At 44.4% G+C, this 11,502-nt stretch overlaps 1 protein-coding gene across 3 annotated transcripts in view; it reads right to left on the reverse strand.

Moving 5' to 3' along the window:
* SMYD2 (SET and MYND domain containing 2) overlaps positions 1-11,097 on the reverse strand; it is a 42,234-nt gene extending 31,137 nt beyond the window's left edge. Inside the window, exons 1-2 of one of the 3 annotated variants that reach the window (XM_034764567.1) lie at positions 11,065-11,097; positions 4,814-4,877 (exon numbers count right to left, since the gene is read on the reverse strand). Coding sequence is in view for 2 of the 3 variants with exons in the window: in XM_034764565.1 (XP_034620456.1) it covers positions 4,814-4,877; positions 8,960-9,141 (246 nt within the window). In the remaining variant the exon portion in view is untranslated. Of the gene's footprint in view, positions 1-4,813; positions 4,878-8,959; positions 9,203-9,351; positions 9,519-11,064 lie in introns of those variants that run through there. The other 2 variants (XM_034764566.1, XM_034764565.1) reach the window with 2 other exon arrangements.
* Between the last annotated feature and the right edge of the window lie 405 nt (positions 11,098-11,502).

Here is an 11,502-nt window from a genome sequence, read left to right on the forward strand (position 1 = left end):
ATTTTGTACAAAGCCATTCAGTTTAGATTAGTTTTTTAGCCATCATCAGAGAGTAGATTCGGCAATCCCAATATCTTTTGAAACTTTGGCCTGGGTTTCTCCACTATTTACTCGACCTATTGCAGCTAGCTTGTCTTCTACAGTGTAGGAACGCTGACACTTGCCCTCTTCCATTATATTAGGCCTACGGTTAACATTTTCTAATGTAGTATATATACTGTATTACTATACAACTACAGTACTACTGTATATATTATATATCTCTCTAGCGTGACAATGACTAAGCGTGCGTGATGGTAAAGACATACAACACATTTCCGCTCTGCACTTCCTGTCGATTTCTATGTCAGTGAGTTAGTGAGCAAATCTGTAGTGCTACATAGCAAGTCCCTGTACTGCGTGTTAATGAGTCTCGCGTGTTAAATAGGTAGCACTGGGAGCATGACGCTACCGTGCTTTAAGTGGATTCGCATGTAAACAGGTCGCGTGTAAACGGGTCTGTACTGTAAATATCAAAATGCCTTTATATAAATCCATGGTACACCCACACCTTGAACATTGCATGCAGTTCTGGTCATCCCATCTCAAAAAAAAGATATATTAGAACTGGACAAAGTCCAGAGAAGGATAACTGAACGATTGGAGTTATGGAACAGCTTCCATATGAGGAAAGATTAAAAGACTGGGACTGTCCATCTTGGAAAACAGAGATGATTGGTATGGAGGGGAGGTATGGTAGAGGTTTATAAAATTATGAATGGTGTTGAGAAAAAGTATTATTTACTCCTTCACATACAGGAAGAAACAGGAGTCACCCAATAAAATTCATAGGCAGTAGGTTTAAATCAAACATAAGGAAGTACTTTACTTCTTCATACAACACAGTCAAGGGGAACTTGTCATCAGGGGATGTTACGAGTGCTAAAAGTATAACTGCATTCAAAAAAGAACTAGATAAATTCATGGAGGATAGGTCCATTAGCCAAGTTGGTCAGGGATGCAACCCTACACTCTGGGTGTCCTTAGGCCTCTGATTGTCAGATGCTGGGACTGGACAACAGGGGATGGATCACTCCCTGTGATTTGCCCTGTTCTGTTCATTCCCTCTGAAGCAGCTGGCATTGGCCACTGTCAGAAGACAGGAACTGGGCTAGATGGACCATTGGTCTGACCCAGTATGGCCGTTCTTATGTTTTAAACTGTTTTAGAAAGGGGAGTGTGAATTGAAGTGAAATTGATTTCATGTCCCACATAGTACACCGAATGTGACAAACAGCTGTCAGACTGAGTGATTTTCAGATTATGTTTATAGCATTGTATCTATACCAGGTTCTTGTTGGCAAGGGCAATTTTTAGTTCAATTGGGCAAATGGGTGTGGATTCATAGAGTACTAAAAATATCAAATGAACAATGCTATAAGAAAGCTCTTAAGTGCAGCTCCAGACTTTCATCAGTTTGGTATGAAGAAAACCAAAGCATGAGGTCCCACATCCATGGAAGCTGAAAGGGAAACATTTACTGTACACCCCACTGTTACAAGTTCAATATCAAGGCACAGATGTCCTTCTCAGCTTTGACAGAGAATTGCTGAATTGGTGAAAAGTGCCTTTGAACAAGACAAGGATGAAGATGTGATGTAGATTGTCTGTGCAGCATATACAGTCAGTGGGGACCGGTTTCTAAAGAATGTTGTGCTTGAAGATAACGTTGAAAGAATGTCAGAAGAATTGAATCCCAGCAACGTTCCTAAATTTCATCTGAGTGATTCAGAAGGATCCAAAACACTGAAGATAGATTTATGCCGAGAGAGCAAGAAGCCCTAAGCATTTCACATGTAGTGATGAAGAAAGAGCCAATGCTGGGGCACATCACACTACACTCAAGACATTGAAACACTACTGAATGATTTTATATACAAAGCATTATGTATACATATGTAGGAAGGGTTTTAATTATCATTAGCTTAGCACACAAACAGCTCTTCTGCTAAATGTTGTCTCCTGAAGTTTTCAGGATGTTCTGTCTTCCTGAATGGATGGTGAGAGGACTTTTCCTCTTGGAAGGACATTTCATCATAATAAAGGGCGTTCTGGTCCTTTAAAAACATTAGAGATAGCAAGATACAAACACTACCTCACACTGTAAAAAATAATGAGTGATCTACAATACATTAATACCTGTTCTTGGGGGGCCAATGTGTAAGGGAGGAGAGGAACCAACTCCTATTCTATAAGGCTCCTCAAGTCTGGAGTGTAGATTCCAGAATACTGGAAGGCAGAGGATGGACTTGTGGATAACGCAAATGACTCAACGTCAGGAGATCTAGGTCCTACTACTGCCTCCGATGTGCACTTGCTGTTTGATCTGGGCCAAGTTGTTTAACTTCTCTTTACCTTAATTAATCCATCTGTAAAATGGCAACAACAGCCATTATCTACTTCACAGGAGCTTATTTCCTTGTTTGTGAAGATTCTCAGATGGAAGATGTTATAGACCACAAAGCAATTTTATTGCAAAAATTATTGGATTCTCTCACATGAATTGTACAGGGTTGGTTTGAAACAATGTCTCCCAGCATGCACTTCTTACAACTAAGTGCAAGTGCTTCTCATGATGAGATTATGGGTTGTCAGAGGATTTACCTAGGCTTCCTATTAAGCTTTTGCAGGACTTTCACCTGGATCCTTAAAGATGCTAATTTCACGAAGCTTTCACTTTCTGCTCTATGCAACTACTTTCCTGACAATCTCCTCCAACCTCTTATGTAAGCCAATATCAGTATTTACATTTTTAAGCTGCCTTTGCTAAAAGCTTTCCAAACCAGCTTGTGACTCAAAAGTAGGAGGCCATTTGAAGATTTTTACTCCTGCACACTAAAATATGGGGCGGGGGGAGAGGGGAGCCTGATCTGAAGAGGGATAGTTCATCTGCATCAACAGGTGTGTTGTAAGAAAGACACGAGAAGTCGTTCTTCCACTCTACTCTGTGCTGGTTAGGCCTCAGCTGGAGTATTGTGTCCAGTTCTGGGCACCGCATTTCAAGAAAGATGTGGAGAAATTGGAGAGGGTCCAGAGAAGAGCAACAAGAATGATTAAAGGTCTAGAGAACATGACCTATGAAGGAAGGTTGAAAGAATTGGGTTTGTTTAGTTTGGAAAAGAGAAGACAGAGGGGACATGACAGCAGTTTTCAGGTATCTAAAAGGGTGTCATAAGGAGGTGGGAGAAAACTTGTTCACCTTAACTTCTAAGGATAGAACAAGAAGCAATGGGCTTAAACTGCAGCAAGGGAGGTTTAGGTTGGACATTAGGAAAAAGTTCCTAACTGTCAAGGTGGTTAAACATTGGAATAAACTGCTTAGGGAGATTGTGGAATCTCCACCTCCGGAGATTATTTAAGAGTAGGTTAGATAAATGTCTATCCGGAATGGTCTAGACAGTATTTGGTCCTGCCATGAGGGCAAGGGACTGGACTCGATGACCTCTCGAGGTCCCTTCCAGTCCTAGAGTCTATGAATCGCCTCCCAGATGTTGTCATGAACAAGTCTGGCCATATTACCACCTCCCAGGGATCTTTCCATCCTATATAAATAATGGAAATGAAGAAAGCGAAAGGGGAGGGGGGGCGTGAAACAAAGCTAATAGGCAAATATACCCTTGTCCACTGTCCTTTGCAGATGAAAGAAAATCAAAGGAGACCAGATCCTGCTGCCCATTACTCACATTGATTAGTACCTAACTCTGGACCCTTACTCACATTGGGTAATGCCTTATTCCACAAACAGTCCTACTGACGTGAGTAAGGTATCAGAAACCGGCCCTCTGGGGATGAGGGGACGATGACTACTAAGGGAAACATAAGGCGCATGGTTACTTTAGGTCAAGCTGACAGCATGCAAAGGCAGGATACTGGATTGGCTAGATTCAGTGAATTAGATAAGAACAAGCTCTCCCTCCATAACAAAAGAAAAAATAGAATTATAATTGAACTGGGGTGTTTTTCAATGAACCAGTCCTTCATTCTATTCTACTTTAAAGCATATTAAAGCTCCATAACATGAAATTTAGAGAATGGCCACTCTGGTTATCTCTGCCTCTTAGTAGAAGTGTGAGAATATAAGAACATAAGAGTGGCCATACTGGGTCAGACCAAAGGTCCATCTAGCCCAGTATCCTGTCTTCCGACAGTGGCCAAAACCAGGTGCCCCAGAGGGAATGAACACGTAATCATCAAGTGATCCATCCCCTGTCACCCATTCCCAACCTCTTGCAAACAGAGGCTAGGGACACCATCCCTGCCCATCCTGGCTAATAGCCATTGATGGACCTATCCTCCAGGAACCTATCTCGTTCTTTTTTGAAGACTAAGAGAAGAAGCACAGTAGGTTTCTAAACTAATATACACTATTATTATCATCAACAACAGTAACACTTGCAACAGATTTTGAAAAAGCTAACTCAGATATTTATTTTTGATATTTCAGCTAGACAGGGACTTCTTCACCAGCTTAGGGGACTAACGTTAAGTAGGCTGGTTACTGAAGTAATTAGTGGGCTGGTAGGCTGTACTAATCAAATGTCTCAGTAATACCATGTCCCAGCATAGCCCATCTTGAATGACTTAATATGAACATGTCTAAATCCTGTAATTGTCCAAGACACAACTCCATTCTCAGCATCTGTGGGATTCTGAAACTGACCAGTTTAACAGTAGATGTGATTACAGCCTGTCAGTGCTGTACTAAACTAATGATAAGTGCAGCTTACTGCGTTAGTGAACCCTTACCCTCCTCACAAGTTGTTGTAACACATACCTGACATTCCACATTGCAGTAAAATGCCTGTTTACATCTTCCACACTTGGACAATCCTTCTTTCCTTAAAAACATAAAACAGAAGTTATATCTATCTTCTAATAGTGAATTTAATAGGGAGGCTATACCCCATAGCTTTGACATACACTCATGACTTAGTGAATATGCTCTGGGCGACAGGAATGCACTTATTTTTAAATAGTTTTGCACAATACACAGTATTTTCCTAATCAAATGACCTTCTGTCCAGAATATTCTGGTTACAGCTTGAACCTAGTCTATTTATTTTTGTTTTATTTATTTAGCATTTCAAATGCAAGTTTTCCTAATAGCTGTTATTATGTAAAAGACTTTACTATTCTAATCAAGCCACAGTTTCAGAAACATGTTATTCTATGCTGCTACTTTGTAATTACATCCCACACACTGATATATTGCTTTTCCTTCTTCTCTAAGTATTGGTTGCTTGATTGATTTAATCCTGGATATATACCTCTACCCTGATATAACACTGTCCTCAGGAGCCAAAAAATCTTACTGCGCTATATCGAACTTGCTTTGATCCGCTGGAGTGCGCAGCCCCACCCACCCGGAGCACTGCTTTACCACTTTATATCCAGATTCGTGTTATATTGGAGTAGAGATGTATATCTTTTGCGTCCTAATGTTTTAGTTCTATTGCTTGTCTATCTAATAGTTTTTGTGTGGTTGAAAATGTTCTTATTAATCAACAAGCCCTCTGAAATCTAAACACACAACATTTTAAACATTTTGTTCAGTATCCTGTTATCAAGTGACTGAATTCTGAGTACAGCATCTGCTCTGCGCTCAATGTATTATGAAAGTTTCCCTCAACCCTCCACAGTCCCTTTTCATTTGTATACATCCATAACACAGCAAATACCATAGGGAAGTCCTCATTCTGCTGCAAGGTGCAGTGTATTCCCTCCATTACCCCCCTCCCCCCCAAAAAAAAAGTTGTTGAGGTTTAAAGGTCACCACCATCAATAAAAAAATTTCCATCTGAAAACTGTATGCCTACTATTGAGTAACCCTTAAGAGTACTATATCTAAAAGTCATTAGAATTTCCTCTATATATTTCAGTTCATTAGCTTTGTGTATCTGATAGCACTCTGCAGATCAGTTTTACTGTTTCCCCCATGTATAATCAGTTTCCACCTATTTGAGTGTTTGGCTGTGGGAAAGGCCCACCCCTCCCCCCCCAAAAAAGCAATAGAGGAGGGAAACATTTAAAAACAAACTGCCTAAATTTTAAAAAAAAATGTGCCGGGAACTTAGATCTGGGTCAACTTCACCAAAAGTATTTTAGTTAATTTTGCTGAAATCGACAGTTTCAACTTAATGGTGTCCTTTCAAATATGGTTTAGGAAGCATGGAGATTGAAAGGCATCGGCCAGAGAACAGAGAAGACCCATGAAAAGTACACGTTTAACTACATCTTGCCGAACAGGTGAAGTTTGGTGAATGTTTGTTTGAGCAACATTTGGTTAGATACATTCTAAAGTTCCTGAAAAATGCGACTAAGTGAAATGATGTTAAGCGAATCCAATTTCCCCATAAGAACGAATGTAAATGGAGGGGTTAGGTTCCAGGGAATTTTTTTTTTGGTCGTACAGTTCAGTACTATAGTTGGGAGGTGCCCCCGCCTTACCCTACACAGGCACAGCCCACTGGCGCTGGAGACAATGAGGCAGGCAAGGAGGCTGAAGGTGCTCTAGGCTAGGAGAAGCACGTTGCGCAGCAGCAGCGGCAGCTTCCCCTACTCTGCAAGCACCAGGGGCGGGGGGCTCAACCCTCGGCCCGCCCACGCCACACCTTCCCCCAAGCCCCCACCCTTAACCTGCCTCTTCTCCCCCCCCCTTTACTCTGCCCGCCGTATCCTCGCTCCTCTCCCACCTCATGCCCATGGCAATCAGCTGGCTTGCAGCGTTCAGAGGCAGGGGGAGGAGCGAGGACGTGCCGCGCAGGCTCCCCCCCCTCCCCTGCCTCCTGAACACCACAAGCCAGCTTATTGCCGCCGGCAGGAGGCAGGGGAGGGAGGGGGGGAGGTGCGCCACGTCCTCACTCCTCCCCCCTCAATCTCCTGCCCGTGGCAATCAGCTGGCTTGCAACGTTCAGGGGGCAGTAGGGAGGGGGGAGGAGGGAGGACTTGGCGCACAGGCTCCCCCCTCCCTCCCCTGCCTCCTGCCCACGGCAATCAGCTGGTTTGCAGAGTTCGGGAGGTAGGGGGAACCTGTGTGCTGAGTCCTCGCTCCCCCCCCCCTCCCCCCAATGCCGCAAGCCAGCTGATTGCTGTGGGCAGGAGGCGGGGGGAGGAAGGGGAAGGCACTGATCCCCGGGGTCTGCCTGCGGGCAGGAGGGCTGGGGGGGGGGGGCGCAGAGGAGCTGATGGGGGGGTGCGAGCTGTGGACAAAGCAGGCAGCCAAACGACGTTATAGTGAAGCACTGCACAACTTTAAATGGAGCATCTTCTGTAATTGAGAAGGGACATAAGATCGAAACAATGTTAAGCGAGAGGAAGTTAAGTGGGGAGTTACTGTACAGGCCCTGATCTGTAAAGACTTAGGCATGCATGTAACTTTAGTCACACTGAATGCAATTATTCACATGAGTAAAGTTATTCCTCAGCCTAAGAGTTTTCAGAATCATGCCACAGAGTATGAGAATATTCTCAAGAGGAAATGGGACACTTTTTTGGGACACTTGAAGGAACAAACATACAGAGCAGATGTTAGTCATTTAGTTAATGCATTTCTGGAAGGTGCTCAGATACTATGGTGATGAGCACGATAGAACAACCTACACAGAATTGAACATGGAACTGAAAGAAAAACAGTTTTAAGGAAGAAGTTTAGTAACAGTGCTGTACCCAAAGACCCATATAAAGTTTATACAAAGAAAGAAACAATTCTGTAAAAAGGAAAGCTTTTTAAAGGAGGATCCTGGAGTCCACAGGAAGTTGTAGCCCATATTTGGAATTATTTTATGAATGTATTTATATGTCTGTGGTGCTCACCTCCACGATTAATTAATAAAAAGGAGGGAGTAAAATCGGGACATGAAGATCAAATTACAGTGTAATAATGACAAACTTGGATGTCAATGGATCTTCAGAGGAGTATAGACTTGAGGGAGAGAAAATCTGAGAGAATGAAAGGCTGGGGAAAGTGTCTCAGCAATGTAAAAGCCCTTGGCAGTGCCAATCATGGATGCAGCAGTATTCACCGATGCCCCTGCTATCTAAGATATAGAGCCCCCCCTTATCCTAATATATGAGTGCTTTAGCCTTTAACATATTTATGCCAAATATGGTTGCCAAATTTGGTTGGATAAATTCCTGGAAGTTTCATCACATGACATTATCTGTAATTAAAGATTAATCTTTAATTCCTAGTGCCTCCAGGACAATGCTGGAGGGTTGGCAACCCTAATTCATCCATGTGAAATAGGAAAATACTATTCCCATTTTACAGATGGGAAAAGGAAGCAGAGAGAGAGAGAATAAGTGAGTTGTTCGTGGTAACACAGGAAGCCTATGGCAAGGCACAGGATTGAAACCAAGTCACCCCCAGAGACCTAATCTAAGGCAGTAATTGTCAACCTGTGGTCCACAGACCCCTGGGGGTTCAACATCTACATCAAAGGCCTCTGTGAAAGATTGTCACTACCATAGAACAGCGGTTTTCAACTTGGGGTCTGCTGACTGGAGATGGGGGGGGGGTCCACAAACTAGGAGTCAGCACCTCCATTTGAAATTTTTAGGGAGCCACAAATGAAGAGGAAAAAACAAAAAGGTTGAAAACCACTAGTGTAGGCCACCACCCCCCACAGCTGGACTCCACCCATCCTCTCTTACCACTAGAAACCCACGTGTTCTGGGGATCTCACCTCCCCTGCCCCGCCCAGGCTCAGTCTGTTCACAGGATCCATCCACCCTTCACTTCTAACCTCCCTCCCCAAGCCCAACCCATCCTGGGGATAGCCCCGCTCCCCACCAACCCCCTCTCGGGCCCAGGCGTGCCCAGCCCCCGCTCTGCCGGGCACTGCCGCGGCCCCACAGCGGGCGGGCGGTGCTAGGACCCGCGGGGAGCCGCTGTCCGGCGCTGAGCCGGGCCGGCCGGTACCTGGCGAAGCAGCACTCGCAGTGGTTGCCCCGCTCGCTGACGGTCAGCACGCAGGTGTAGGCCGGGCAGCTGAAGAGCAGCTCCCCCGGGGCGAAGCGCTGCCGGGCCCGCAGCCCCCGGCCCTTGCCCGGGCTGGTGAACCGCTCCAGGCCCTCCTCGCGCGGGCCCCCCTCCGCCCGCATCCTTCCCGGCCAGGCGCGCGGCTCCCCGCCAGGCCGCTACTAATGGAGCCGAGTCACCCGCGCGGCACCACGTACATCGGCAGCCGACTCCCCGGGAAACCGCCGCAGGAGCCCACCGGGTCCTAGAGCCCGCCCTGCCAGGCAGCACCCTCCTCCCCCGGGCGGGCGGGCAGACCCCGTGCGCCCATCCTCCGGGCGCGCCCCGCTTACCCGCCCTTCGCCCGCCACCGGGTGCCCAAAGCCCTGGAGGAGGCCAAGCTGCTGGGCATGACAGGGCGGTTGCTTCCCGCCGCCCCACCTTTGAGACTGAAAAAAGAGGCCGAGGGCATCATGAGACATGCAGTGAACCCGGACAACGCCATGGCTCAAAACTTGGGGCCTCCCTGCAGGGGACTTTTCTCTCTGATCCTCCCCTCTTCTGACAGCTGTGCTTGTGGCATCAGCACTGGGGTGACCAAGTAGCAAGTGGGAAAAATTAGGACATTTGGGGGGGCGGGGTAATAGTTGCCTGTATAAAACAAAACCCCTAATATTGGGGAGGTCTGGTCACCGGAATCAGCACTGAAAGTCTTCTCCGATTGCTGGCTCAGCCTTAAGAGCTGCAGAAATCCCTAGGGCTGCTCTGCACTCCAAAAATTATAGCAATAACTATATTGGTTGAGAGGGTGGGTTTTTACAGATATAATTATAACACTATATGCAAAAGCCATCTAGTGTTGATACAGTTATACTGGTATAAAGGACAAGGTGCCTTATACCAGTGTAGCTTATTCTTCCTGAATCACAATAAGCTGTATATCCACACGAGGCAGGTTTTGCTGCTTTAACTATTCTGGTCTTGCTAAAGCAGCAAAACTATCCACTATAGATAAACCCTCAGTCTCAACCATAAACCTGATCTTGGGCAAGTATAATGGACAATGAATCCCAGAGGACCAGTATTGGCTCAGGCCAACCTCAGGTTCTCTATCAAGAAGAGCAGCTAAGCATGTAAAGAAAGATGCAGAAAATGTGGTCATGCTGAGGATTTTTGCTGTGTAGGTCACACGCAGCCTCTCAATTTGTTGCTTGCCTTATAAACAGGGCTAGTGAGCAAGGTCATGTGGGTCCCATACAATCATCAATACTACAGGCCTTGGGGAACTTCTTGCTATCTCACTCACAAAGACGCTGAGCTATTGGAATGGGTTCCAATATGACAAAGCTTCCTAATCTAGAAAATCCAGCAAAATGGTACTTAACAACGTCACTCTACGTGCACTGCCATGTAGTTGTGAACCCCATGGAATCCATGAGGGAACCTTAGGAATTGAATTGCAGGGACCGCAGATGCTTTGGGAAGCCCTACTTATAAAAAGTATACCTCAATTTTACATCCATGCAACCCCACTGACTTCAGCAGAGTTATTTCGTATTTACACCAGTGAAAATGAGACGTGGAGGACCATGGGGGCATTACTCTAGAATATTGCAATATTTTGATAGCTTGGAAGGAAATATGTTGAATTAATGGGGGTAATTATTTGTTACCTACAATTAGTTAGCCTCCTGGGTGAGGCTTTCCCATTTATAAACAAGAAAATTAGCAACAAAACAAATAACAAAAAGTTCCAGTGGGTCCCATACAATCATCAATACTACAGGCCAGTGCAACAGAAGAAATAATGTCATAAATGTGTCTAAAAGCCATCAGAGCTAGGAAATGTTAAATTTACTCAAACTAGGAATAAGTGTTACCTTTGATTACCTTAGAAATAATAAATGCAATAAATCTATACTACAGTTATCTTCAAGGTAAGGCTCAACGCCACAAAGCTCAAGAAAGCTTAGTTAAGGCTATTATAATGCTCTTAACTCACACGTTTGTGCCTAAGCATTTCAATACATGAGTTTTTTTGTTAGTTATACAGCAGTTGGACTTACCACTGGAAGGATATTCATTTCAGAAATACGAGTTAAGCATGCAGATGGATATAAATATTTTCTGCATCACTTGTAGTACGTGTGTACTCTAGATTAATACAGTCATCCAAGGTATGCTATCTGCTATAAATAGGTGGTCATTTAGTTTTACATGACATTATTTGTACAATAAATTACCTGGAAACAGTTTGTCTATATGTGCAGATTGGAATATACAAAATGAAAAATTTCACAAGGAAAAGTAAATGAATAAACTAGAAATCAAAGAGGGTGCAAAACAAGAATAAAAAAATTAATGTTGAGAAAGACTTTCGTGAACTAAAATAGTAAACTGAGTCCCATTCATTGATTTTAGTGCCAGTAAAACTGAAGGGCCATTTATACCCTGTAAAGTTAGAATCCCTTCCTTGGTGTTAGTCTATTGTAAATGAGATCCGA

Source organism: Trachemys scripta, chromosome 3 (assembly GCF_013100865.1).
Source record: "Trachemys scripta elegans isolate TJP31775 chromosome 3, CAS_Tse_1.0, whole genome shotgun sequence".
Lineage (NCBI taxonomy): Eukaryota > Metazoa > Chordata > Testudines > Emydidae > Trachemys > Trachemys scripta.